This window comes from Plecotus auritus (genome assembly GCF_963455305.1).
Source record: "Plecotus auritus genome assembly, chromosome: 10".
Classification (NCBI taxonomy): Eukaryota; Metazoa; Chordata; class Mammalia; order Chiroptera; family Vespertilionidae; genus Plecotus; species Plecotus auritus.
In genome coordinates this window covers 43,322,512-43,350,032 of record NC_137785.1, presented here as the reverse complement: position 1 = coordinate 43,350,032, position 27,521 = coordinate 43,322,512, and the positions used below count along the sequence as shown (strand labels likewise).

At 43.4% G+C, this 27,521-nt stretch overlaps 1 protein-coding gene across 1 annotated transcript in view; it reads left to right on the top strand.

The window, feature by feature from the left end:
* HYDIN (HYDIN axonemal central pair apparatus protein) overlaps positions 1-27,521 on the top strand; it is a gene marked incomplete at its 5' end in the record, with an annotated part of 303,461 nt that overhangs the window by 129,317 nt on the left and 146,623 nt on the right. The window contains 3 exon segments of the mRNA XM_080643807.1: positions 18,644-18,882; positions 21,367-21,628; positions 23,251-23,394. Coding sequence (XP_080499933.1) covers positions 18,644-18,882; positions 21,367-21,628; positions 23,251-23,394 — 645 coding nt within the window.

Here is a 27,521-nt window from a genome sequence, read left to right as displayed (position 1 = left end):
ATAATACTCTTCCTCAGTCCCATTTCCTTTTCTCTGTCACAAGCAAAAGGACAGATACTAGAAAATTAAGTGTATACAACATGGAAGAGCACTTTGTAGAACGGCATTTGAGGTATGTCTTTTTTTAATGTCAGTTGCAATGCAGTTGTTGTATGCAACATTTAATATTTTGAAAGAAAAATTCCCCTCTGGGATGTTAGGACATTAAATTGGAATGCATCTTGGAGGGAAGGACCACATTATCTGAGGGCAAGCAAGCATGGTGATGTGTCACGCACAGTTGTCTTCTTAGATGGTAGTCACTCAACAAAGAGTTGTTGAGTATATGAGTGCTGAAGTAGTGTTCTGTGCTATGGAGATTAAGGGTGTTACTGTCAGACAAATCTGGAATAAAGTCCTAACTCTGAGAAAGTAATTTACCCTTTCTGAGCCTTCAGTTCCTTCTTCTTAAATAGAACTAGTAGTGGCATATAGAAGACTAAACATGATCATATATGTGGAAAGTGCCTGGTGAAAGTTAGGTTTTCAGCACTCAATAAATGGTAGCTTTTTCTGTTGTTGTTGTTAATTCTCACCCGAGTATATTTTTCCATTGATATTTAGAGAGTGGAAGGGAGGGAGGCAGGCAGGAAGGGAGAGAGAGAGAGAAACATCAATGTGAGAGAAACACATCAATCAGTTCCTGCTTGGGCCCCAACCAGGGCTGGGGATTAAACCTGCAACCCAGGTACTTGCCCTTGACTGGGAATCGAACCTGAGACCCTTCGGTGCATGGGCCAACACTCTAACCACTGAGCACACCAGCCAGGGCAATTAATGGTAGCTTTGATTATTATTGTTGATAGAGAGAAATATCTAGATGAAATGGCTTGTGGAAAGACTTAAATTGTTATGACACTAAAAAAGAAAAAGAAATAAGTCATACTCAGGGGGGCCATATAAGGTTTCAAACTAACTGATCCACGTAGTCCGAGCTCTGTGAAATGGGAGCTCTAATGTGGCACTTTCCTCACTCTTTACTGTTTCTCTAAAATTTTGGTAATGAAGCCATCTTGTAAAACATGAAATATTTGTATTGATGAATGCATGTGTTCTTCCACATCAACTAAAGGGGGTTTATTAGCAAATACGTTACTATTTAGAAATTTTAGGTTCATTTATTTGTACAGATGCTTTCTGACACTGTGTAAATCATATCTATATGCTCAGAAGCTATCCCGTTTTCTTTTACTTATCTCCATGCCTTGTGTTTGACCTGACATCTTTCAGTGAGTCTTGAGAAGGCAATGACTTTCAGAAAGAACACTGTGGTCCTTATTCTAAGATTTATCCTAGTAGCCTGAAAAGATTGTTGGTACATGTTACTTAAGAGCAATGTAAATTACATATACCTGCCTCCCTCATACAATCAAACTAAACTTGCCTTAAGATTCTTATAAACATTTTTCCCCACAAACGGGGACATTAAGAGATAGGACAATTGCTTGACCAACAGGAACTCTTAGCAAATCAGTGACCAAGCCCTTTCTACCATTCGATTCCATCTATCATCCCAAATGGCTTCCCTCTAAGAACAAGGAAAAAAACTGGGCAAAATATGAAGAATTGTGAGTTTGAGGGACCAATGGGACAACAAAAAACCAGTGACAGCCAAAAAGAAGAAACCAAGAAATACACTGAGTGACCAGATTATTATGATCTCTGAACGCATAATAATCTGGCCACTCAGTGCATATCCTATATAATAAAAGGCTAATATGCAAATTGTCCCCTCAACCAGGAGTTCAACCAGCAGGGAGGCCGGCCAACTGCCCATGTTCCCTCCCCCTGGCCAGGCTGGCCGGACCCCATCCATGCATGAATTCATGCACCAGGCCTCATATATATATATATATATATATATATATATATATATATATATATATATATGTGTGTATGTGTGTATAGACACACACACACACACACACACACACACACACACACACACTGAGTGGCCAGATTATTATGCGTTCAGAGATCATAATAATCTGGCCACTCAGTGTATATGCCCGGCATTTGTACTACTTTTCCTATACCGTTGTAGAAAAGAATGAAAAACTGAAAGGACTCTTCAGAAAACTCACTGGTCTAAAGAAACAAAAATTGGAATCAGGATGGGCTGGAGATATAAAACTTGGAGATGGATGGACTTGTTAAAACTCCCAGACTTTTGATTAGGATTCTGAAAACCAGTACCTGGAAACAATGGTAAACTAGTACAGATACTCATTTTAAATCATTTCAATCTCTGCCTGGATAAAGATAGATCCAAGATTTCTAGTTTCAAGAAGCAAAAATATATTGTTACCAGAGGAAGAAAACATTAGTTTAGGCCTCCATGTATCTCTACATTTTTTATATACAGTGTCTAACAGTTAATTTTAATATAACCAAGCATAAAAGGAGTCAAGACAACTTAGTACAAAACTACAATATGCTTAATATGCTCAAAGAAATAAAAGGCAATGTTTAAAATTTTTGTAGACGTGTCTAGAAAGTATAAAAGAGGACAAATGGGAATTGCAGACCTAAAAAGCACAATTGAAATCAGGGACATACAGATGGGTTGAACTGCATATTAGATACAGATGAAGAGAGAATTGTGGAAGTGGATGATTGATCAGAAGAAATCACCCAAAATGGAAATAGAGAAGAGCTGATAAAACAAACACAAGGAGTATATTTATTGGAGTACCTAAAGAAGAGAAAAGAATAAAGCAGGAGAAATAATGCCTGAGACATCAAGCCACAGATAAAAAAAAAATACATTGTAAACAGAAAGTAAGATAAATATAAAGAAAACCACATGTAATTGCTTTATAGTAAAGCTGCTGCAGACCAAAGAATAGATATGAAAAGCATACACAGAGAAAAGACAGTTTACTTTAAAAAGGAATAATATTAAACCGTCTGCTGACTTCTCAGGCATTGCTGAGGACAGGATACCATTATGAAAATAAGAGAACTTCAAAAAGGCTCCATACTGAGAGGTAGAACGCTAGCCCCCTTCTCCCTCAATTTCCAGGACATGGGAAGAAGGTTTTTCTCTGGGCAATGTCAGCATTCTCACGCAAAGGCAAAAACAAACTGGCAGCTGGGAATCTAAAATATCTGGTGGCCCTTGGCTGGCTGCTGTCCAAGCATACAGCAGTTGTAGTGCTTCACTCTTAATATAAGTACTTAACCAAGCCCCGCCATGAAAGCCGGTAGTGCAGAATTAGGAAGTAAAAAAGCATAGAAATGAGAACTTAGAGGAAACAAACACAATACAATGAGAAGAGAGCTTAAAATAAAACAAAATGACCATTAATAATCTCAGGAAAATAAAAGATGACTTTGTATCTATGAACAAGAACAGGGTGATATTTATAAATGAACAACAAAATGTGCTTAAGACGTTAAGAATATAATCACAGAAATTAAAATCTTGCCAGAAGAATTGGAAAATAAATTTGAGAAGCTATCAGGAACTAGAACATCAAGAAAAATAACTCAAAATTAGGAGAAAAAGGTTAGAAAATTAAACGATTTGTTTAGGAGTTCTAAGATCCAAGTAAGTTTCAGAAAAAAAAAATTTTAAAATGGGGATGAGGAAATTATGCAAGAAATAAGTTAAAGTGATGTATCCAGAACTAACAGAGAGGAATTTATGGAAAAGAGTTGTCAAAAAATGCTGTGTAATGGATGAAAATAGGCCCATGTTGAGAAATTAAGTTCCAGAGCACTGGACACAAAGAGAAGACTATAGGAATTTCCACATACCAAAATAATAATAATAATAATAATAATAATAATAATAATGGTGAAAAAACAAACAAGAAAAATTAGAAACCAGAGTATAATCCAACTTCTTGACAGCAATGCTGGGAGTGGGGAGGGATTTGTAAAGGAAAATAAATCCAAATCTTGACTTCATCATCCAGCCAAAAGACTAATCAAGAGTGCGGGTAGAGCCGAAACCGGTTTGGCTCAGTGGATAGAGCGTCGGCCTGCGGACTGAAGGGTCCCGGGTTCGATTCCGGTCAAGGGCATGTACCTTGGTTGCGGGCACACCCCCAGTGGGAAGTGTGCAGGAGGCAGCTGATCGATGTTTCTCTCTCATCGATGTTTCTAGCTCCCTATCCCTCTCCCTTCCTCTCTGTAAAATATCAATAAAATATATTTAAAAAAAAAAAAAAAAGAGTGCGGGTAGAATAAAGACATTTTGACATGCAGGATCTCCAACAACTTACACTCCAGGAATCCTTTCTCAGGAAGGTGCTGAAGAATGTGCTCCACCAAAACAAGGTCAGGAAACTGGCTCAGACACAGGGAAGTTAAGCTCAAGGAATACACAGCACAGAGCTGCACTCCCAGGACGCTGGCTGAATCGCAGGCCCAGAGAGCGGCCAGTCCAGACAGGGTTTCGAATAGGTGGCTCCAGGAGAGACTAGGTTCAAGAAGTTGCAACTGATAGAAAACCTCATGATGTGGAAAGTATTGGGAGGTTTACCTCTTTGAGGGTTTGGGATTGAACCCATGATAGATACATTAAAAACAACACACAATAAAACAAACAAAAACCCACAATAATTCTTGGAAAAATGAGAGTTGTACAAGAAAGGAAATGTAGAGCTCAGCTGGGAATAGTATTTGCATTCTTATAATGATGTCAGTGCTAATGTTTATCTCATCAGATAGTAGATTTTAACTCCATTGGGAGGATGGAGAGAAGAAGGAGAGAGAAAGAGACATGGAGAGAGGGAGAGAAAAAAAGCTATCATTGTCTTCCACAGAAGCAAATGGATAAAACTCAAACTGAAAACTTAAGAAGTAGCAGTAGATTACTGGAAATATGGAGGTGAACACCAAAGGAAAACACTAAAAGAATTGACAGTGGTTGCCTCCATTAATAGACAAAGGTAGGAGGAATGAGGAAGGGCAGGAGAGGTTTTCACAGTATGCCTTTTCTAGAACCATTTGACTCTGGAGATTGTGTACCTTTCATAAAAATAACATTTTAAAATTTAAATCAAGCCTGGCTGGTGTTGCTCAGTGGTTGAGCATCGACCCATGAACCAAGAGGTCACTGGTTTGATTCCTGATTGGGGCACATGCCATGGTTGCGGGCTCAATCCCCATAGGGGCATGCAGGAGGCAGCCAATTGATGATGTTTCTCTCTCATCAATGTTTCTAAATCTCTATCCTTCTCCCTTCCTATCTCTCTAAAAATCAATAAAAACATTTTTTTTAAAACTATAACAAAATTTAAAAAAATAAGTCACCTGAGCTTTAAAAAAATTGTTAAGTCAGGCTTCAGGAAAGTATGTATAAGTATGCTGCCATTTATGCAGGAAAAGTGTATATCAAATATGCTTTGTTTTTAGTCATAAAGTATCTCTGGAAAGATATGCAGAAAACTACTAACAGTGGCTGCCTCTGGGGATGGTAACTAGGGGCTTTGGGCAACATGAGAGAGAGAGAGAGAGAGAGAGAGAGAGAGAGAGAGAGAGAGAGAGAGAGAGAGAGAGAGAGATTCTACCCTTAAACCCATTTGAGTTTTACACTGTGTTGCGTGTATTATTTATTTTTAAAGAAAAAGCTTCTAAGAAACAAACCGGGAATGATGCTGAAGCAAGAGAGCAAATAAAATTAAAATTAAATGGGCTCTAGAGAGAAAGAGTGATCATATCCTTTTAGAATGAGTTATTTTTTCAGTAAATACAGTGTGTGTCTTCTTTTACACAAATCACATTATCCTAATATATAAAAAGCCAAGGGCTGTCATGACCGAAACAATCGGAAGGACAACCGAACAGTAGGCTATGTGGGGTGACAAGGTCGGCAGGGGGGTTAGTGAGGGATGACCAAACAACTGAACAGCAGGCTGTGTGGCGTGACCAGGCCAGCAGGGGGGTTAGTGAGGGACGACCAAATGACTGAACAGCAGGCTGCATGGGGCAACCAGGCAGTTGGGGGTGCAGTTGGGGGTGAACAGGCTTGCAGGGGGGCAGTTCGGGGCGACCAGGCTGACGGGGGGGGAGGGGCAGTAGGGGGCAACCAAGTCAGCGGGGGGAGCAGTTGGGGGCAACCAGGCCAGTGGGGGGGGGGCAGTTGGGGGCGACCAGGCTGGCGGGGAGGGGGGGCAGTTAGGAGTGATCAGGCTGGCAGGGGGGCAGTTAGGGGTGATCAGGCAGGCAGGCAGGTGAACAGTTAGGAGCCAGCGGTCCTGGATTGTGAGAGGGATGTCCGACTGCCGGTTTAGGCCCGATCGGGCCTAAACCAGCAGTCGGATATCCCCTGAGGGGTCCCAGATTGGAGAGGGTGCAGGCTGGGCTCAGGGGACCCCCCGTGCACAAATTTCTTGCACCAGGCCTCTAGTCTTTATAAAACAAAAGAAGGTTAAGGGGGAAAATTACTGCTAGTGCCACCCTGCAGATAACACTATTACATGTTTGGTGCCTACCTTTCAAAACTTTACTGTCTTTGTGATAACACTGTTTCGTGACCAGCTATTTTTACTTAACAGTATAGTGTGGTCACTTTGATATGAATGATTGAGGAATATTCCTGTACAGATCATTTTCAGTGACTGATTTTATTGCATCATTTGGCTCCACTGCAGCTGAGTTAACAAATTTCCTCCTCAGTGAGTGTGTCCAGCCTTTCACTACTGTAAACAGTGCTCCTGTCCAAAGCACTGCTCACACCCATCTCCTTTGACTGTATTTTTAGAAATGCAGTCACAGCATCAAAAGAACATAACTAAAATTCTTAATACGTCTTAGGAAATTATGGCCCAGAAAATGTAAACAGTGTTGAAGAATGTCACCTTCTCCCTGACCCTTCCAACATTTTGTTCTTGCCAAATCTGGCAGGTGAAAAAACATCGTCTTGTTGGTTAAGTTTGTGTATTGTTGGCTTGCTGGTGATGCTGAATATTTTTCATAGATTTATTGACCAAAAATAAATATTTTTGAGCATCTTTCCCATGCCTGCTACTAACAGTGCTAACTATACTTACTGACTAGAATGAGAAACATGAAAGTAAATTGGATGATCTCTTTTCCCAAAGAGTTTACAATCTCAAAAAAATGAACGAATACACAAAAAATACAGTATTATTGTGTGCTGTGTCATATGTAAGCACGGAGGAGGAAGTGTTTAATTCTTCTATAAAATTTAAAGTGTTCATAGGTAGGAATCTTTGAGTGGAGACTTGAGGGATAAGGAGTAAGAGGACAGGGAAATGCGTGTACATTTCCAGAGAACAGCGGAGTTAAAGGCAGGGATGACACGCAGCACACTCAGGAAGGCAAGGGTCTGCGTTGGAAATGGACATGCCTGAGAAGTAAGCTTGGGAAGGCACTGGGCCCACTAGGAAGGATTTGGAATAGATGCTCCAGAGCAGAGGTTTGTGTCTGGTATAATAGTCGCGGCTGCAGGCTGCCATGTTTCCAACAGACAAATATCCACCACATTTGGGGCCCACAAACCCTGGGAATTGGCTGTAACATTTGGGGGTGTGGTTAGGGGGTATGTATATGTCCATTTGCTATGAACTGGTTCCATCACTTTTGCAAAGGAGAAAAGGCTCAGCACCTGGTTCAGGCAGGGAGAGCCACCCAGTACCTTCAGCAGGAGAGGACCAGCATCAGGTCCCTGACAGAGAATCCTGCTGGCAGGGTAGCTGGGGAGGGCGCAGGCAGGAAGGAGAACTGGATGTGAAGATTTGAAAGATGGAGAAACCAAGATGGCAGCATAGGCAAGCACCTAAACTGCTGCCTCGCACAACAATTTCAAAACTACAACTAAAAGACAGAACAGACATCATCCAGGACCACAGGAAGGCTGGCTGAGTGGAAATTCTACAACTAGAAGGAAAGAGGAAAGCTTACGGAGAATCAGAGGAACAGCAAAGGACTGAGGTACAGAGATGCGCGCAGAGAGGAAGAGCGACTGAGTGCCTGGCTGACTTTCTCTGGCAGGAGGGGGAAGAAAGCCCCCAACTGCACTGAAACCCAGTTCCGACTGCACTGAAACCCAGTTCCGGGCGAAACCCCGTGGACCCAGGCTCATACAGGGGGAGTCTGGACTGTCAGAGAGAAAGGCACACCGAGACTCAGAGACCCAAGGGAGCCACAGCGGGTCTGGAGGCACGCGCAAGCACGCGAGTGCTCGCAGAGAAAGCTGAATGCAGAGGTTGCCGCAGGCATTCCCTAGCGAAAGGGAGTCGGAAGCTCCTGACTGCACTGAACCCTAGTTCCGACTGCACTGAACCCCAGTTCCAGGCGAGCCCCTGGAGACCCACACTCTTACAGGGGGAATCTGGACTATCAGGCGGAAACTCAGGGGAGCCGCGGAAGGCAGGGGTCTGGAGGTGCACGCGCAAGGGCAGGGCTGACGGGAAGCCAAGACTGTCTGCTCCGCCCTGAAACTCCGCCCCATCCAAGCTGAGCACAGAGGTTTTTGCAGTTTTGCAAGTCTGATCCTATAAGGCTGTCTCCAGCACCGAACTTCTCCCAGCATAGACACAGCTGATCCTCACAGCCAACTGGCCTGGAGGTCTATTCCTCCCAGTGATACCAACAACAATCAAGACTTAACTACAACAAGGCTGTACACACAGTCCACAAAGGGGTGCACCAAGAGTGTCCACCTCAGGTTAACTGGGGAGGCCGACCCACTGGGCCATATAGGAAACGTAGCACACAAAGCTACCCTACCAACTCAGGGAATCAACGAAAATGCGGAGACAAAGAAACAGATCAAAAACGAAAGAAATGGAGGAAAACAAACAACTGGATATAGAGTTCAAAACCATGGTTATAAGGCTTTTCAAGAATATCCTAGAAAAGGCCGATAAATTTAGTGAGACCCTCAAGGATACGAAAAGGGACCAACTAGAAATTAAACATATACTGATTGAAATCAAAAATATTATACAGAGACCCAACAGCAGACTAGAGGAACACAAGAATCAAGTCAAAGATTTGAAAAACAAAGAAGCAAAAAAACACTCAACCGGAAAAGCAAAAAGAAAAAAAAATGCAAAAAGTTGAAGATAGTGTAAGAAGCCTCTGGGACAACTTCAAGCATACCAACATCAGAATTATGGGGGTGCCAGAAGAAGAGAGAGAGCAAGATACTGAAAACCTATTTGAAGAAATAATGACTGAAAACTTCCCCCACCTGGTGAAAGAAATAGACTTACAAGTCCAGGAAGTGTACAGAACCCCAAACAAGAGGAATCCAAAGAGGACCACACCAAGACACATCATAATTAAAATGCCAAGGGCAAAATACAAAGAGAGAATATTAAAAGCAGCAAGAGAAAAACAGTTAATTACCTACAAGGGAGCACCCATACGATTGTCAGCTGTTTTCTCAATAGAAACTATGCAGGCCAGACAGGAGTGGCAAGAAATATTCAAAGTGATGAATAGCAAGAACCTACAACCAAGATTACTCTACCAGCAAAGTTATCATTCAGAATGGAAGGTCAGATAAAGAACTTCACAGATAAAAAAAAAGCTAAAGGAGTTCATCACCACCAATCCAGTATTATATGAAATGCTGAAAGGTATTCTTTAAGAAGAGGAAGAAGAAAAAAGTAAAGATAAAAATTATGAACAACAAATACATATCTATCAACAAGTGAACCTAAAAATCAAGTCAATTAAAAATCTGAGGAACAAAATAAACTGGTGAATATAATAGAATTAGGGGCATAGAAAAGGAGTGGACTGATAATTCTCAGGGGGAAAAGGTATGGGGGTGCAGGAAGAGACTGGACAAAAATCATACACCTATGGATGAGGACAGTGCGGGGGAGGTTAAGGGCAGAGGGTGGGGTGGGAACCGGGTGGAGGGGAACTATGGGGGGGGAAAAGGAGAAACAATTGTAATAATCTAAACAATAAAGATTTATTAAATAAAAAAAAGATTTGAAAGATAATGTTAATAATAACACCACTCACTGAGCACTTACTCTGTGGGAGACAAAGAGCCAAATGGCCTGGCACCCAGTTAATTTCATCTTGAAGTAGCAACTTTGGCAGATGAGGAAACGGAAATGTAAATTTTAAAATGTGTCCAAGGTCGCCTGGCTACAGATGGCAGCGGCCACAGCTGACCACCGGGCATGTGACGCTCAAGCCCACTTGTTTCGTCATGAACTTCTCTGTGTCGCTGGTAAAGCTCCAGCACCACGTCTGTTGCACTCCAGCTCCTAATTTCCAGTTAATTATTTTAAGCAGCAAAGTGACTCACTTCAGGGCAGGGAACCACAGGACTAGAGATACCAGTTAGAATTAGAAGACGAAAAGAAGAAAGGCTTCAGTGACTGTTCATTGTTCTTGTTCCACAAAGAATTGATTATCTGCTGAGATAATAGTATAAATCCAAAGAAATCCCTCACTCTGCACAGTGGTTCCTGTTGTTATTTGTGTCCTCTTGTTCCCTGGAAGGAAATTCTTGCCGCTTTCAACGGGTAAAGGAGTTGTTTTGAAGAAAAGTGTATAGAGCTCTTTTCTCAAGCTTCACAGTAATCACCGCTACAGAGTTAGGAGGTCTGCTGCGTATACTCACTCTCCTTTACTGCTTAAATGGCATGTGCAAACAGTCACCTTCACTTCTGTCTTTCTTAGCAAATATTAAATACGACTAAGGAAGCCTATAAAAGCTCGATTTCACCTTGGGAGCTGAGCGCTGTTTAAGCAATGCACTGACGCCCTATCTATATATATAAAAGCCTAAGCAACCGAACGACCAGTCGCTATGACACACACTGACCACCAGGGGGTCATATGCTCAATGCAGGAGCTGCCCCCTGGTGGTCAGTGCGCTCCCACAGCCAACCTCCTGAGGCCAGCCAACCTCCCACGGTCCCTCCCCCAGGCCAGCCGGCCCTGATTGGCCCTGATCGCCGGCCAGGCAGAGGGAGCCAACCCGTGCACGAATTTGTGCACCAGGCCTCTAGTTGTCAGATAAAAAGCAAATGTTATCTGTAGATATGTGAAAGGTAGGGGAGAGGGCTTAGCACAGATGACCAGTGGTATGGGATTCTGCATTGCAAAAATCACAGTTTCCCATCTTCCACACAGTCATATATGCACAAGCACTACAAACCTTCTCAACGTGTTGTTCATGGGCTGCTCTAGTGACTCTGGCTTTCTAGCCCCTGTTGACACGCACGCGCGTGTGCACACACACACACACACACACAGGCAGCTGTTGCTGAAGTTTTGGTGGAAGACTTAGGAAGACTCAACTCATCTTTTGGACAAATATGTGAAACTCTGTGTTTTCTTTTTAAATTCTTTCGATTACAGTTTACATTTCATATTATTTTGTATTAGTTTCAGGTGTACAGCATAGTCGTTAGACAGTCATATACTTCACAAAGTGATCCCCCCGATATTTCAAGTATCCACCTGGCACCATGCATAATATTACTGACTAGAGGCCGATGCACGAAATTCCCAGCCCCGCCCACCGGTCGTTCCTGAACGTTGTCTGGAAGGTTGTTTCGGAGGGTTGTTCGCCGTCTGGTCTAATTAGCAATTAGCTCTTCATTATATAGGATTATATTTCCTATGCTGTACTTTACATCCCCATAACTATTTTGTAACTACCAATCTGTACTTCTCAGTCCCTTCACCTTTTCACCCTGCATTAGTTTTCTATTGCTGTGTAACAAATTACTACAAACCTAGGGGCTTGAAATAACATGAATGTATGTTTCCCTGGTCAGAAGTCCAGGCATGACTTGGCTGGCTCCTCTCCAGCCAAAAGGATCTCAGAAGGCTGAACTTGAGGTGTTTGCCCAGCTGCATTCCTTTCAGGAGGCTAAACTAGGGAAAGAGCCACTTCCAGGCCCCCTCAGGTTGTTGGCAGAGTTTATTCTCTTGCAGTCGAATGGCTGAGGCCCCATTTTCCTGCTAGCTGTCAGCCAACGACTGCCCCCGTTGCTATAGAACCACCCACAGTTCCCCACCATGTGGCCTCTTCCATAAGCCCTCTCACGAGGAAGCCAAGCCCTTCGTCGGGCTCTCCTGATTAAGTGAGGCCCACTGAGGATAATCTCCTCACCTTAAAGTCAACTCTTTTAGGACCTTAACTACATCTGCATAATCCCTTCACAGAAGAGCAGACTGGTGGTTGCCAGCTGGGAGGGGAGTTAGGAGGTTAGATGAGAAAGGATTAAGAAGTACAAATTGGTAATTACAAAATAGTCACAGGGATGTAAAGAACAGCATAGGAAATATAGTCAGTAATACTGTAATAATTATGTATGGTGTCAGTTGGTTACTAGACTTATCAAGGAGGTTAATCTGTAAATTACATAAATGTCTAACCACCCCCTCCCAAAAAAAAAAATCCCTTCACAGTAGCACCTAGATTAGCCTTTGATTAAATAACTGGGAGAAGGTAACTGTGCACCAGGAGATGGGGATCTTGTGGGCCATCTCAGAATTCTGCCTACCATAAACCCAATGTGATGCTTCTCTCCTGGCAAGGGTATTGTATGTTACATGCTTTCCTGGCATCTATTTCTGTTTTCTCAGTTTTTTAATCTTTTTTTAGCAAATACTGCTGAGTCCATAATTATGTGTCACATGGGGTGATGACAGCTTTTGGTAAAATGATGATAATAGCTGTCATTTTTATGAGGACTTAACTGTATGCCAGACATCATTCTGAGTTTTACCTGCATCACCTTATTTAACCATCACCATAACTCTGTGCAAAAGGTGCAATCAGTATCATGGGCTACAGATGAGGAAACTGAGGCTGGGCATGGCTAAGTGATGTGGCCCACGTTCGACAGCTGGAAAGTGACAGATCTGGGACTCAAACGCTCATTTCTTTTCCTTTGGAGCCCTCCTTCCTAACCTGTTTCTGTCACTTGTTGTCTTGCTCTATTGTGGTTTTGAAAAGGCTATTGAATATCCTCCATAGCTATGCTGATTATCACTCATCCATTCCTTCTTTAGTCAAATTTGCCATCCAATAACAGAAAATGTTACATAGACCAAATCCTCCCTAAAAAAAAAAAAAAAAAAGTCAAATACCAGAGAGACACAAGGTGTTAGGATGATTTGGAGCCTGACTCTTGATAAGGATAATCCAGCGTGTGGCAGCTGGCATTTTAATGTGCCTTGTTCTTGGATTCTATGATATACTTTGCTACCTTGTTTTATGCCAGACATTGATTAATACACGTCATCAAAAAAAAGACTCACCAATTCGGCCCTGGAGAGCAACTTCAGGTCTTCTTCCCAGAGCAGCCAATCTGTGTCTGCTGGAATCAGAATAGAAATGCTGTGCATCTACCGAAAACTAATGTCCCCTGGCTGGAAATAGCACTTATGCAGGTGACACCCTCTCCTCATTGTAACCACGGACTGACCTGTGCCACTGTCTCGAGGAAGAAAACAAATAGAATGGGAAAGGTGACATTGACAGCACCCTCTTCTGAAAGGCACCTGCTTTTTGATAAAGGACAAACATGGCATTGATTTATGTTTTAATTGTAAGCTGAGTCCCATAAATGAGCAAAACTACATAGAGTGCTCTAAGGCCACAAATTTGGGAAGAAAGGCCAACAGTGTGAGACTATGTTGCCTAGAACATTCTTATTTTCTCCTCCAGCTGCCCCTCTAGTTGTCCTAGCAGCAGATGGATCTGAGCTCCAGCCCTGAAGTTCCCATCGCAGTGGGAATACCAAGTTACGCTCCCACTTCAATTTTCTGATTGGAGTGAACTCTTCACCGTTCAAAATCTGAGATCCAGAGGAGTTAGGGGAAGGCCTAGGGATATGGCAGGGACTGAACCAACAAGGTAGCTTTGGCAGAGAGAAGTTAGTAGTTCCCTATGCCCACCTCCCTTTACTCTTAGACCCAAAGCAAGACATTTCCCAGATTCCTTTGCAGTTAGGTGTGTCTGCATGACTGAGTTCTGGACAGTGGAAGTGGGAAGAAGTGTTGTGTACCACTTCCAGGCTTGGTGCATAAAATCTTAGCATGTGACCCCCCATTCTCTTCCTTCTCTTGTTGGCCAACTGAATGGCAGTGTCCAGAGTGGCTTAGAAGCCACACATTGCACATGTCAGAATCTGTTTAGCTGGGGTCCTTGAATGACTGAATGGAACCAGAGCCCATTCTCATGCATGTAACCATTTGGAATTCATGTGAACCAGAAGTAAGTTTTTGTTGTATTAAGCTGTTGAGTATCAGGTTTTTTGTTGTTGTCACAGCAGTTTTATCTAAAATAGTAGTCTAGAATCTAAAAGCTGAAAGTAAGAAAGGCAAATAGTTCTAAGCAAGGAGAAAGGCTGGTTCCTCAAGCATGAGAAAGCTATTTCCATGTTGCTTTAAGTCATGTAAATGGTATAAGTCAAAAACTCCCTATCTACTCTGATAAAAATGCTGATGAAATGAAGCTACATTGATCCATTAAAAAATATCTGCAGAAAATAGAGACAGACTCAGACTCATAGAGAGCAGGCTGACAGCTCTGAGGCGGGGAGGGGGGAGGGAGAGGGGAAGGGGAGGGGAGGGAGAGGGGCTGGGAGGGGCAGGACTCCAGGGGCTGGGATGGAGGATTAAGAAAAAAAGAGAAAGAACTCATGGACACGGACAACTGGGTGGTGACTGCCGGGGGTGGGAGGAGGAGGACAGTGTGGGTGGAGGCGGAGGAGGTGGGAGGAGGAGGACAGTGTGGGTGGAGGTGGAGGAGGTGGGAGGAGGAGGACAGTGTGGGTGGAGGTGGAGGAGGTGGGAGGAGGAGGACAGTGTGGGTGGAGGCGGAGGAGGTGGGAGGAGGAGGACAGTGTGGGTGGAGGGGAGGAGGTGGGAGGAGGAGGACAGTGTGGGTGGAGGCGGAGGAGGTGGGAGGAGGAGGACAGTGTGGGTGGAGGTGGAGGAGGTGGGAGGAGGAGGACAGTGTGGGTGGAGGCGGAGGAGGTGGGAGGAGGAGGACAGTGTGGGTGGAGGTGGAGGAGGTGGGAGGAGGAGGACAGTGTGGGTGGAGGTGGAGGAGGTGGGAGGAGGAGGACAGTGTGGGTGGAGGCGGAGGAGGTGGGAGAAGGAGGACAGTGTGGGTGGAGGTGGAGGAGGTGGGAGGAGGAGGACAGTGTGGGTGGAGGCGGAGGAGGTGGGAGAAGGAGGACAGTGTGGGTGGAGGTGGAGGAGGTGGGAGGAGGAGGACAGTGTGGGTGGAGGTGGAGGAGGTGGGAGGAGGAGGACAGTGTGGGTGGAGGTGGAGGAGGTGGGAGGAGGAGGACAGTGTGGGTGGAGGGGAGGAGGTGGGAGGAGGAGGACAGTGTGGGTGGAGGGGAGGAGGTGGGAGGAGGAGGACAGTGTGGGTGGAGGCAGAGGAGGATAGAGGGAGGATAAATGTTGATGGAATTTTTTTTAAATATATATTTTATTGATTTTTACAGAGAGGAAGGGAGAGGGATAGAGAGTTAGAAACATCAATGAGATAGAATCATTGATCAGATGCCTCCTGCACTCCTCCCACTGGGGATGTGTGCCAGCAACCAAGGTACATGCCCTTGACCGGAATCAAACCTGGGACCCTTCAGTCTGCAGGCTGACACTCTATCCACTGAGCCAAACCAGTTAGGGCAGGAAAATTTTTTTTAAATATATTTTTTTAAATATAGGCAGAAAAAATAATTTGCATTTATGGCTGTTTTAGAACTCATTTTGTGTCATTTTCTATGATTAATATGTTAGAGGATTTTAAGGTTTTCACTTTGGGATTGTGTCTTAGTTCTGGCTGCTATAACAAAGTACCATAGACTGGGTGGCTTACAAATAAAAGAAATTTCTTTCTCACAGTTTCTGAGGCTGGAAGTTTGAGCTCAAGTTGAATTCTGGTTAGATTCCTCTTCCCGATTGAAGATTGCATTTTCCATATGAGAAAAACATGAATTTGGAGGGACTGAAGGTGAATGTTATGGATGGAATGGTTGTATTCCCCCCAAATTCATATGTTGAACCCAAACCCCTCAATGGTATTAGGAGTTAAGGCCTTTAGGAGGAAATTAGGATTAGAGAGGGGATTCTAAGAGTCTTTATAAGGGAGCTTGCTTCCTCTGCTCAGCTCTTCTGCATGCAGGGATACAACGAGGGATTGGCAGTCCTCAAACCAGGAGAGGATTTCACCGGAACTCAACGATGCCGGCTCCCTGGTCTCACACTGCCAGCCACGGGAACAGGAAATGAATTTCTATCGTTTATAAGCCACCCAGTCCATGGCACTCTGTTATAGCAGCCCAGACTAAGAGAGAAATTGGTACTGAGAGTGGGGTGCTGGTGTAACAAATACCTAAAAATGTGAAGTGGCTTTGAACTAGGTAATGGGTAGGAGCTGTAAGAGTTTTTACTTTTTTATCCTCACCCAAGGATATGTTGAGAGAGAGAGAGACAGAGAGAGAGAGAGAGAGAGAGAGAAAGAGAAACATTGATTGGTTGCCTCCCATATGCACCCCACAACCTAGGTATGTGCCCTGACCAGGAATTGAAGCCACAACCTTTTTGGTGTATGGAATAATGCTCCAAACAGCTGAACCACTATCCGGGGCAGCTGTAAGAGTTTTTTTTGTGTTTTTTTTTTTTAATATATTTTATTGATTTTTTACAGAGAGGAAGGGAGAGGGATAGAGAGTTAGAAACATCGATGAGAGAGAAACATCGATCAGCTGCCTCCTGCACACCCCCTACTGGGGACATGCCCGCAACCAAGGTACATGCCCTTGACCGGAATCGAACCTGGGACCTTTCAGTCTGCAGGCTGACGCTCTATCCACTGAGCCAAACCGGTTTTGGCTGTAAGAGTTTTTAAGTGCATGGTAGAAAAAGTCCACATTGCTGTGAATGGACTAAGATAGACTGTTAAAAAAAAAAAAAATGGGGAGGGGGATAAATTAAGAATATGCATTAGAAATTATTTCTTTGAATCTAAATATAAGGAGAATATAGTGACATTCAATCCTTGTAGTTTCTCTTGCCAATAATAATCAATTTATAATCCTGAAAATTAAACTTATGAGGATTATTATCTTTTTGTGACTAATGTTTTGTTGTTGTTGTTAATCCTCACTGAGGATATTTTTTCCATTGATTTTTTTTTTTTTTTTAGAGAGAGTGGAAGGGAGGGGAGGAGGAGAGAGAGAGGAACATTGATATGAGAGAGGCACATCAGTTGGTTTCCTCCCACACTCGCCCCAACCAGGGCTGGGGCTGGAACCCAGATATGTGACCTTGACGAGGAATCGAACCCATGACCCTTCAGTACATAGGCTGACATTCTAACCATTGAGCATACTGGGCAGGGCTTGTTACTAATATTTTAAGATAAAATTATAAACAATGCAGCATAATGTTCTGGAAAGATAGACTTTGCTTTCTGTTTTCCTATTTTAGTACTTAATCAGGGCTAATTTACTGTGAGTAGAAAGTTAGAAAATTTTAGAAAAACATTGAGTGGTACAAAAATCAACATTTTTTTCCACAAATATTTTCGGAATAGATCTAATTATCATACAAATATCCCATCTCAGCCCTACTTTATCTAGTGTAGTATTTAATGCTGTTTTCTCTTATATCTATGTTTCCAGAGATGTCCCATATTAAAAGATCAGGAGTAATGACAGGACTCTTGACATAGAATTAAATCTATCATTTCCATTAATACCAAAATTAAAGAAAAATTTCATCTACATCCTCATTATAAACAATGTATCATCTTGAGAACTGTTCTCCTTTGTTTCATTTAACTTATTTAAATTTTTAAATAACTATTTATTAGTGTCCATATAAACTTTCAAACCAGACAAGTGTGGTAGATAAGTCTGCACATGTTAGAAGATGATAAGTACTAAGGGGGGGAATAGAACTGGGTAAAGGGGATCAGGAGTATGGAGGGAAGGTTTTCCATTTAAAAGGTGATGGTCAGAGCAGGCTTCATTGAGAGGTAGTGTTTAGCCAAAACCCTCAGGAGGAAAGGGAGTGAGCTAGGAGGATCTAATTAGTTAAAGGGAACAGATTAGTGAGAGTCAGCTTCCCCTCTATAATTTTCACCTCCTATTATATATTTCAGAATAAGTTTGGAATTTTAGCAAATGAAATTCTATTTATTATTATGGAATAATAGAAATCGAGACGACTTCCTATACTGTGTTTATTAACGAAAGCTATTCCTGCTTACTAATAACATCATCAAAACCTTGCATTTGAAAAACTTGTCTCTGGAAAATTCCATATTCCAGAAAGGATGTTGTACCTTCTGCGAGTATCTCAGAATTTGGTGATTAAAACAGATAATTAGTACCAGCTTGTTAGAGAGCGGGGCTGTCATCTAGCGAAAGAGATGTAAAGGATCCTCACCGAGCGCTCAGAAGCAGAATTGTAGGTTTGCTCTTCAGAATCAGATTGATTTTTGCAAAAAGAGAAGCCAACAAACACCCAGCTGCTTTGATTTGAAAAAAAATAATAATAATGTTTGATGTTGAGTTGCACAGTGCCAGCCATTTGAAGTGCAGACGGCTTTGACACATGCAGAAGGGAAAGCCAGGAAGAGCCTCACTGTTCCGTGTATCTTGTGTTGCAGGCACACAAAAAGTCCCTTTGGACAGTGGAACCCAGTGAAGGCACCGTTCCCCCGGAAGATGATATTCAACTGACACTGACCGCCAACCTGAATGACATACTGATGTTCAAAGACACGGTCATTTTGGAAATTAAAAATAGCAACACCTATCGGATTCATGTCCAGGCTTTAGGAATTGGTTCCACCATTGTTTCGGATAAGCCCTTTGCTCCAGAACTCAACTTGGGAGCACATTTTAGGTAGGGAAACCTCCTGGATGAATTTTCATAGATATTGCCTATGTTGCATACGCTGAGCATCACTTCTATTTTAGAAAATTGCTTTTAAGTAAATTGCACTAACCTCGGTCCTTCCACTTTCCTATCTTCACTGTCCCCCTCCAGATGGGTGGGGCAGCCATCAGAAGACACCCCCAGTCACAGCCTGGTTGCTTTCTCGAGCTGAGTCCGTCCATGCTAGAGAAGAGATGGCTCAGAGGAAGTGCATTATTCCCTCACACTTACAGTGCCTTCTCGGTGACTAGTTTAGAATCTCAACCATGATTTCTCCTCTTTTATTCTAATACGCTCTTAATCCCTCTCCGTGTAGGTCCAAAATACAGTCCCATCTTAGTGGTAACCTAAGTAGAGTATAACTAGGAAGGTAAACATTTACTGTAAATGTTTCTTATCAGGAATTGCAAAGCAGTAACTTTTTTGGTATTTTGTCTTCTGCTTGCCTCCCCACTATAGCACCAACAATCAAGAGGGCTGCAATTGGCTCTGCCTGATCATTTTTTTTTTTGGAGGGGGGGGGTGGAACTAGAACATCTAAGTATTTAAATAAAAGGTGGCAGACTATAGACACCTCTGAACAGAATGATCTAAATGTGACTCTAAAAATGTATGAAGTCTGCATGCCAACGGGAGGATATGTGTGGGGGTTCATTCGTGGCTCCCCAGGTGCGGGGGCCAGAGGAACGTGTACCTGTCCATCGTGATACTGTGAACAGACCTCTGGTCTAACAGGCCTCGCAACCAAGATGGACACATGTGCCTAGAGAAGATGAGCCTGAAGAAAAATCATTTAGGAGCCCTCCCCACAAACCCATTCCACCCCCCTTTTCCTCTGTTCCATCTACAAACCATGACTTGATTGAAAATAGCATGAGCCACTAGGAATTATGCCTTCCGAGAAGCATCCATTACAGTTTTGTGTTAACTAGATACAGAAATGCTCCTCTCTGCCTGTCTGTTGACCATAAGCTAGAGCATGCTTCTATTTCAAAGTTTCTCTAAGTATACTCAAACATAATTACAGAAACAGTATGCTTGGAACCAAACTTGATTACATGATGTTCTCTGTAATCTACAAACAGGGCCAAATAGCCCCAAAGGATATTCTGTCACTTGCCTGGAATTGGGAGGTTTAGCCTATAGTTTTCTATGAATACAGAAGCAAATTGTGGCTTTTTAGCTGTCAATTTCCCTTCTGCCTAAACCCTACCATTCTTTTTGACAGAAAATCATGATGCCAGCAATCTCCAAAATAATTGTCAAAAGCAGAGGACATAGAGGGTGGTAGATGGCATAGAAGGGATAAAAGGTGATGAAAAAATTAAATTACATTTTTTAAAAGGGGAAAAAAGAAGAGGTGGGCTCTTTCTGTAAATAAAGGTTTTTTTAAAAATATATTTTTATTGATTTCAGATAGGAAGGAAGACGGAGAGAGAGAGATAGAAACATCAATGATGGGAGAAAATCATTGATTGGCTGCCTCCTGCATGCCCCACACAGGGGATCAAGCCCACAACTTGGGTTTGTGCCCTGACTGGGAATCAAATAGGGACCTCCTGGTTCTTACGTTGACACTCAACCACTTAGCCACACCGGCCAGCCTGTAAATAAAGTTTTATTGGAATACAGCCATGCCTATTTGTGTACACATATTTTCTATGTCTGCTTTCACACTACAGTGGACAGTTGAGTAGCTGTGACAGTGACCATGTGGCCCCCCAAATCCAAAATACTTATTATTCAGCCCTTAACAGAAAAGTTTGCCAATTTTGGGACATAGAGGTCTAAAAAAAACCCATATGCCATCTCTTTTGATTGCATGTTTTGGGGCAACTTCCTTACATTTTCAGAGCTTCCATTTCTTCCCTTGGAAAATGAGCAAATATGCTTAGTATATCTGGGTTGCTGTGATGATTGAAAGATGTACTGTGAATAAGTTGGCCGTTTCTCTCTAAAGTTCCCTTCAAACTGAGCCCATCACAAGACATTTCCCTCAGTCCATAGGAATTTACTCCACACAATTTGAAATACACTTCTCCTCCAATAGGCATTTTGCTTTTCCTTTCCTAAAATACTCTTCACAGCCATCTGTCGTAAATTAGAGTGGTTTTCACATGAGATGCGTGCGTGTATTCTGCGGCACGCTCCACCTGCTGGGAAAGGCAGAGGATGGGTGGGACCACTTTCCCACGGCCCCTTCCCTGGGGATGACAACTCAGGGGCCACACCCAGGTCCCTGACTTGAGTTTATGGGGGCCATGAGTAGCTGCTACTTTGTCCCATTGCCGTGGTAGCTCCTAGTAGTACCATGATGCAGCCTTCCTACATTTAAAAAATTGTCTATTTATTGCTCACTTTTCAAATACTTCCAGAGGAGTCAATCCCAAATCGTAGAGCTGAACGGAACATCCCAAAGTTGAGTCCTCTCAGTACCTACCTCTTTTCCAGCCTGGACACCTGTTACTACCACTTCAAGTTGACCAACAAGGGACGTCGGGTCCACCAGTTGTTCTGGATGAATGAGAAATTCCACCCCGAGAACAAGCCGAGCAAGAAGGGTGTGGCTAAGAGGAGACTTGCTAAGCGCCCCGCCTCCCAGGCAGCCAAGCGTTCCCAGAGCCCCGTGTTTCAGCTTCAACCCGTCAGGATGGAGTTGTATCCAGACCAGACGATCGATGTGACACTTGATGGCTATTCTGCTACTCCCAGGGTACGGGGAAAGCATGTCTAGAATCTGTCTTTCTCCTAAATAAATCTTTGCTCTATTTCTTAGGCGAGTTCCTTGACATTTATCTGAAGAAAGGATGTGGTTTCTTAAGGTTTGCACACGGCCCCGAGTTACCATGGCAGCACCCATTGCTGTGACGGTTCAGTGTTGCTGTTTTATGTTTGTTTCTACAGCTGCCATGAACCCATCCTTAAAATACTAATTAAAGCAGCTTCTCATCCCCAGGGTCAGCAGTGACCCGCCAGCAAGTCTCTGGGAGAGGGAGAGCCAGCCTTCAGCCCAAGTCAAGCCTCCCAGGAACACTTAGCCATATTCATATGTATTCCAAAGGGTGTGTTTGTAGACACTCTGGGCTGCCGTTCCCATCCAGGTATTGGGACATCCCAGGCTCCTCTCCCCTCAGTCTGACATAACAGCATCACATTTATAATCATCATCTTCTTATGGGTCAATGAAAGAGCAGCAGCTCTGATGTTCTGCTCTTATTTACATCATCGCCATTCTGCTTAACCGTTTATGCAGAACCACGTCTCTGTTTGTTCCTACTCTCTCATGGAGACTGGAAACCACCAGAAACCTAAAAAGAACAAAAACCTTTGTAATCACCTGTGAGCCTCTCCTACCTCACAAACGCAGACTTTGTGAATGAGGACTGATGCTTGCTCCGCCTGGTGTCACCAAATTAGGAGGTGATGCTAAGCTTTCTCCTCAGGAAATGGGAAACAATGAGAAATTCGCCTTCCAGCAGACAGGATAGCAAAGCTTGTCCATTGCTTCCCTTTGGAGTGAGTATATAAGGTGGTCTTTGTCTCTGCTCTTCAGGGTTCAGCCAACTTCTGCTGAGTATGCACCATGTGGTAATCTGTGCTAGGCACCAAAGATGCAAAGGTGACTAGAACACAGCCCTCCTTTCAAGACCCCGACAGGAGCACATTCACAGTGTCACGATGGGCAGCTGACCGTATTTTCAAAGGCATTCAGCCTGAGCTGCTAGGGTTCTAAATTCAGTGTAAGCTTTGCTAAGAGAGACTTGAATTCATTCACATCTGAAACCTGAGCACGCTTCAATGCAAGCTATTCATGATATAAATTCACTTTGGGTTCTTTCTACTTTATACAAATCTGGACCTCGGGGGGTCGGGGAGCAAAGTAATACTAGTTTCTATAGCACGATTTTTAAATATTCAGGTAGGAAAGGCAACATTTTTCACCCACAGTTTCTGACTAGCTTGATAAGAAATAGAACTACCATTGAACTCTAAGCCCATAGGAGTTTATCTGTCCTGCCCATCACTAGTTGGTATGTCCAATCCCTGACAGTCCATGCATAATACACCTTCCATACAGATATTCATTGAACTGAATGTAAATTGATTTGTGTCCTCGAGAGCAGTCAGAAATGGACGCAGGATCCATCCAGGACATAGTTAACCAATCAGACATTTAAGTGTGAGACAGAGCGACACCTGAAATGCACTGTTCAGAGACCCGTGTTCTTCCCTGGTGTCCGCAGGCAGGTAGTTGAGCGTCAGTTTGCTGATTGTGTGGAACTAAGTTTTCTGAGCTATGGATGTTCTCACAATGCTGGCGTTTCTCCTCTGCAGATGGTCAAGGAAAAGCTGGTGTGCCACGCCATCATCGGGGCCCAGCGGGAGCGGAGCCTGGTGATGACTGTGGATGTCATCTGTGAGTTCATAGCGCCGCTCATCCAGCTCTCCACCAAGAAGCTCGTGTACCGACTGGAGAAGGTCAGGGGGCAGTGCTGGGAGGGGTGGGCGCTCCAACCGGGGGTCAGTGAGATCGCATTTTCATTGGAGAAGCTAGGTTAACAGGAAGCCTGGTGTACCCACACCCACCGATGTTTCCTAAGCTTCAGAAGCCCGAACACCTTCCTCTAAAAAGTCTGAATCTAAACCTACATTCCTCTGAAATGTAAATTGTGACAGAAATTCTGCTTCCATTATTCCTGATGTACAAGGCCAAAGTGAAGGGGTATTTATTCCAATGCACTGTGGTCGATCATTTTACTCTAATTAGAAAAAGTAAGCATCACAGTATAGAAAGGATTGGACTGGAATTATTGATAATCATAATCATCAGAAAGAATCGCTATACCTCGTTGATTGATTTGTGCTGGGCACTGAGCTGTATTCATTACATACATTTGCCCAGTTGTCCCTCACAATGGTCTGTGCTGTGGGTTCTGTTATCATTCCCATGACACACATGAGGAGACCGAGATTCAAGTTATTCTGCGGATCACCCAGCACTGAGAATAACCCACTTAAACTATGACTCACATGTTTAAGTATATGGCTCTAAATGCCCATGACTTTATATGGCCATCAAGGGCGAGCAATAAAGCGGGGGTGGGGGGCAGGGAAGCAGGGGAGTGTTGGGGATGACGGCTGCTCAGGGGAGGCGGCAGGACAGTGAGGAGGTGAGGGAGGCATCACAGTAGAACTTGACCTCCTCTTCGGCAGACTTCCATCATAGGATTTTTTAACATTCAGAGCAGGTCTGTGCCAGAGAGTGAGTTAGTGCTGATGAGCTGGTGAACCAGGGAGACACAGTCAAAGGTATGAAACTGGTTGAGGTTACAACCATAAACCAATTATTACCATTTAGTCATTTAAATTACAATTCTAAGCAGTGCTGTGGAGAAGAGGTGTAAGTTGCTCTGAGAGCACCTATCAGGAGAGTGGCTCTATCTGTACCTGTGGTGACAGCTGGCTTCCTTGAGCAAGTGCCTCGGGTTGAGACTTGAAGGAAAATTGAAGTTAGTCTGGTGACAAGAGACGGGGAGAGAATTAGGCAGAAGGAACAGCACACAGGAAGGGCCCGAGTCAGGAAAGAGTTTGGTGAGTATGAAGAACTGAAAGGCTGCCTTAGAGAATATGCCAAGAGGGACATGAGGTCCATCAAGAAAAGTGGGCAAGGGCCCATGAGTGTGGCATGACTGGGAGGTGTGTTGTGGGAGGCCATTGGCGGGCTTCAGGGAGGGGAATGACATGGTCAGATTTATTCATTGAAACAGTCACGCTGGCTGCTGAGTGGAATGTTTATTAAGTCCTACTATGTGCCAAGCACTGAGTCGGCTGCTAGGGGTACAACAGGGAGGCTTGTCCCTCCCTGATGAACTACACAGCCAGCTAGGAAGACCAAGCATTAAGTACATTGTCCCACAGTGTGATCGCTGCTGTCATATGAAAGGATTGGGTGTGGCAATGCCTAATCAGTCAGGGAGGGCATCAACCAGGGTTCCTTTCATTACCTGGAGGCTAGCAGGAGAATGGGAAAGACCATTTATTCTGGGAGTGGGTTCCATCATATTTTGTTTGTATTAAATAAATATCTATTGAGCACCCACCCACCAAGGGCATGGCACTCTGCTGGAGATGAATAAGGGGCGTATAATTGAGGAAGGGAGTAGAAATGTACAAGTTCAAATAAATAATTTTGGGGCATTTACAGTGTACGAAGCAGCAAAGACACCACAAAATCCCAGGCTTAACGGACTACTGGGGAAAGTAGACACTGAGGAAGTAGAATAAGGGTTTCAGTTATAGGATGCTAACCTAACTGTGATGAGCTCCATAGACATATAAAAAGAAAATACTACAAGAGTCTCTGCTATAGTTATTAAGCTTTCATTGCTCTGTTTTAAATTCTTCCTTTTATAAGTGATCAGGAAAGATATTTGTTGGTGGCATCTGCACCAAATTTGGTGGCATCATATTTTCTCTGAATGTAGCTACTGAGTGAAAATTCAGTGAATATTTATTGAATAGCTATTCTGCATAAGACATTGTAGTATATGTTAGACATGCAACTTTGTTTTTTTTTAATTTAATAAATCTTTATTGTTCAGATTATTACAATTGTTTCTCCTTTTTCCCCCCATAGCTCCCCTCCACCCGGTTCCCACCCCACCCTCTGCCCTTAACCTCCCCGCCACTGTCCTCATCCATAGGTGTACGATTTTTGCCCAGTCTCTTCCTGCACCCCCCATACCCCTTTCCCCCTGAGAATTATCAGTTCACTCCCTTTCTATGCCCCTGATTCTATTATATTCACCAGTTTATTCTATTCCTCAGTTTTTTAATTGACTTGATTTTTAGGTTCACTTGTTGATAGATATGTATTTGTTGTTCATAATTTTTCTCTTTACTTTTTTCTTCTTCCTCTTCTTAAAGAATACCTTTCAGCATTTCATAGAATACTGGTTTGGTGGTGATGAACTCCTTTAGCTTTTTCTTACCTGTGAAGCTCTTTATCTGACCTTCCATTCTGAATGATAACTTTGCTGGGTAGCGTAATCTTGGTTGTAGGTTCTTGCTATTCATCACTTTGAATATTTCTTGCCACTCCCGTCTGGCCTGCATAGTTTCTGTTGAGAAATCAGCTGACAGTCGTATGGGTGCTCCCTTGTAGGTAATTAACTGTTTTTCTCTTGCTGCTTTTAATATTCTCTCTTTGTCTTTTGCCCTTGGCATTTTAATTATGATGTGTCTTGGTGTGATCCTCTTTGGATTCCTCTTGTTTGGGGTTCTGTGCGCTTCCTGGACTTGTAAGTCTATTTCTTTCACCAGGTCGGGGAAGTTTTCGGTCATTATTTCTTCAAATAGGTTTTCAGTACCTTGCTCTCTCTCTTATTCTGGCACCCCCATAATTCTGATGTTGGTATGCTTGAAGTTGTCCCAGAGGCTTCTTACACTATCTTCAACTTTTGGATTCTTTTTGCTTTTTGCTTTTCTGGTTGGGTGTTTTTTGCTTCTTTGTATTTCAAATCTTTGACTTGATTCTTGCGGTCCTCTAGTCTGCTGTTGGGTCTCTGTATAATATTTTTTATTTCAGTCAGTGTATGTTTAATTTCTAGTTGGTCCTTTTTCATATCTTCGAGGGTCTCGCTAAATTTATCGGCCTTTTCTAGGATATTCTTGAAAAACCTTATAACCATGGTTTTGAATTCTATATCCAGTCGTTTGTTTTCCTCCATTTCTTTCGTTTGTGATCTGTTTCTTTGTCTCCGCATTTTCGCTGCTTCCCTGAGTTGGTAGGGTAGCTTTGTGTGCTACATTTCCTATATGGCCCAGTGGGTCGGCCTCCCCAGTTAACCTGAGGTGGACACTCTTGGTGCACCCCTTTGTGGATTGTGTGTACAGCCTTATTGTAGTTAAGTCTTGATTGTTGTTGGTATCACTGGGAGGAATTGACCTCCAGGCCAGTTGGCTGTGAGGATCAGGTGTGTCTATGCTGGGAGAAGTTCGGTGCTGGAGACAGCCTTATAGGATCAGACTTGCAAAATTGCAAAAGCCTCTGTGTTCAGCTTGGATGGGGTGGAATCTCAGGGCAGAGCAGACAGTCTTGGCTTCCCATCAGCCCTGCCCTTGTGCGTGCACCTCCAGACCTCTGCCTTCCGCGGCTCCCCTGAGTTTCCGCCTGACAGTCCAGATTCCCCCCGTAAGAGCATGGGTCCCCAGGGCTCTGCAGGAACTGGGTTTCAGTGCAGTTGGAACTGGGGTTCAGTCCCTGGGGTTCAGGGACTTCCTTCTCCCTCCCGCCAGAGAAATTCAGCCAGGCACTCAGCCGCCCTTCCTCTCTGCGTGCGTGTCTCCGTACCTCAGCCCTTTGCCACTCCTCTGATTATCCGTGAGCTTTTCTCTTTCCTTCTAGTTATAGAATTTCCACTCAGCCTGCCTTCCTGTGGTTCTGGATGATGTCCGTTCTGTCTTTTAGTTGTAGTTTTGAAATTGTTGTGTGAGGCAGCAGTTTAGGTGCTTACCTATGCCACCATCTTTGTTTTCCACCCAACTTTGTTTCTTATTAGATTTTTTCTAAGCCTATAAACACTCACAAAAATGTGTGGATCATG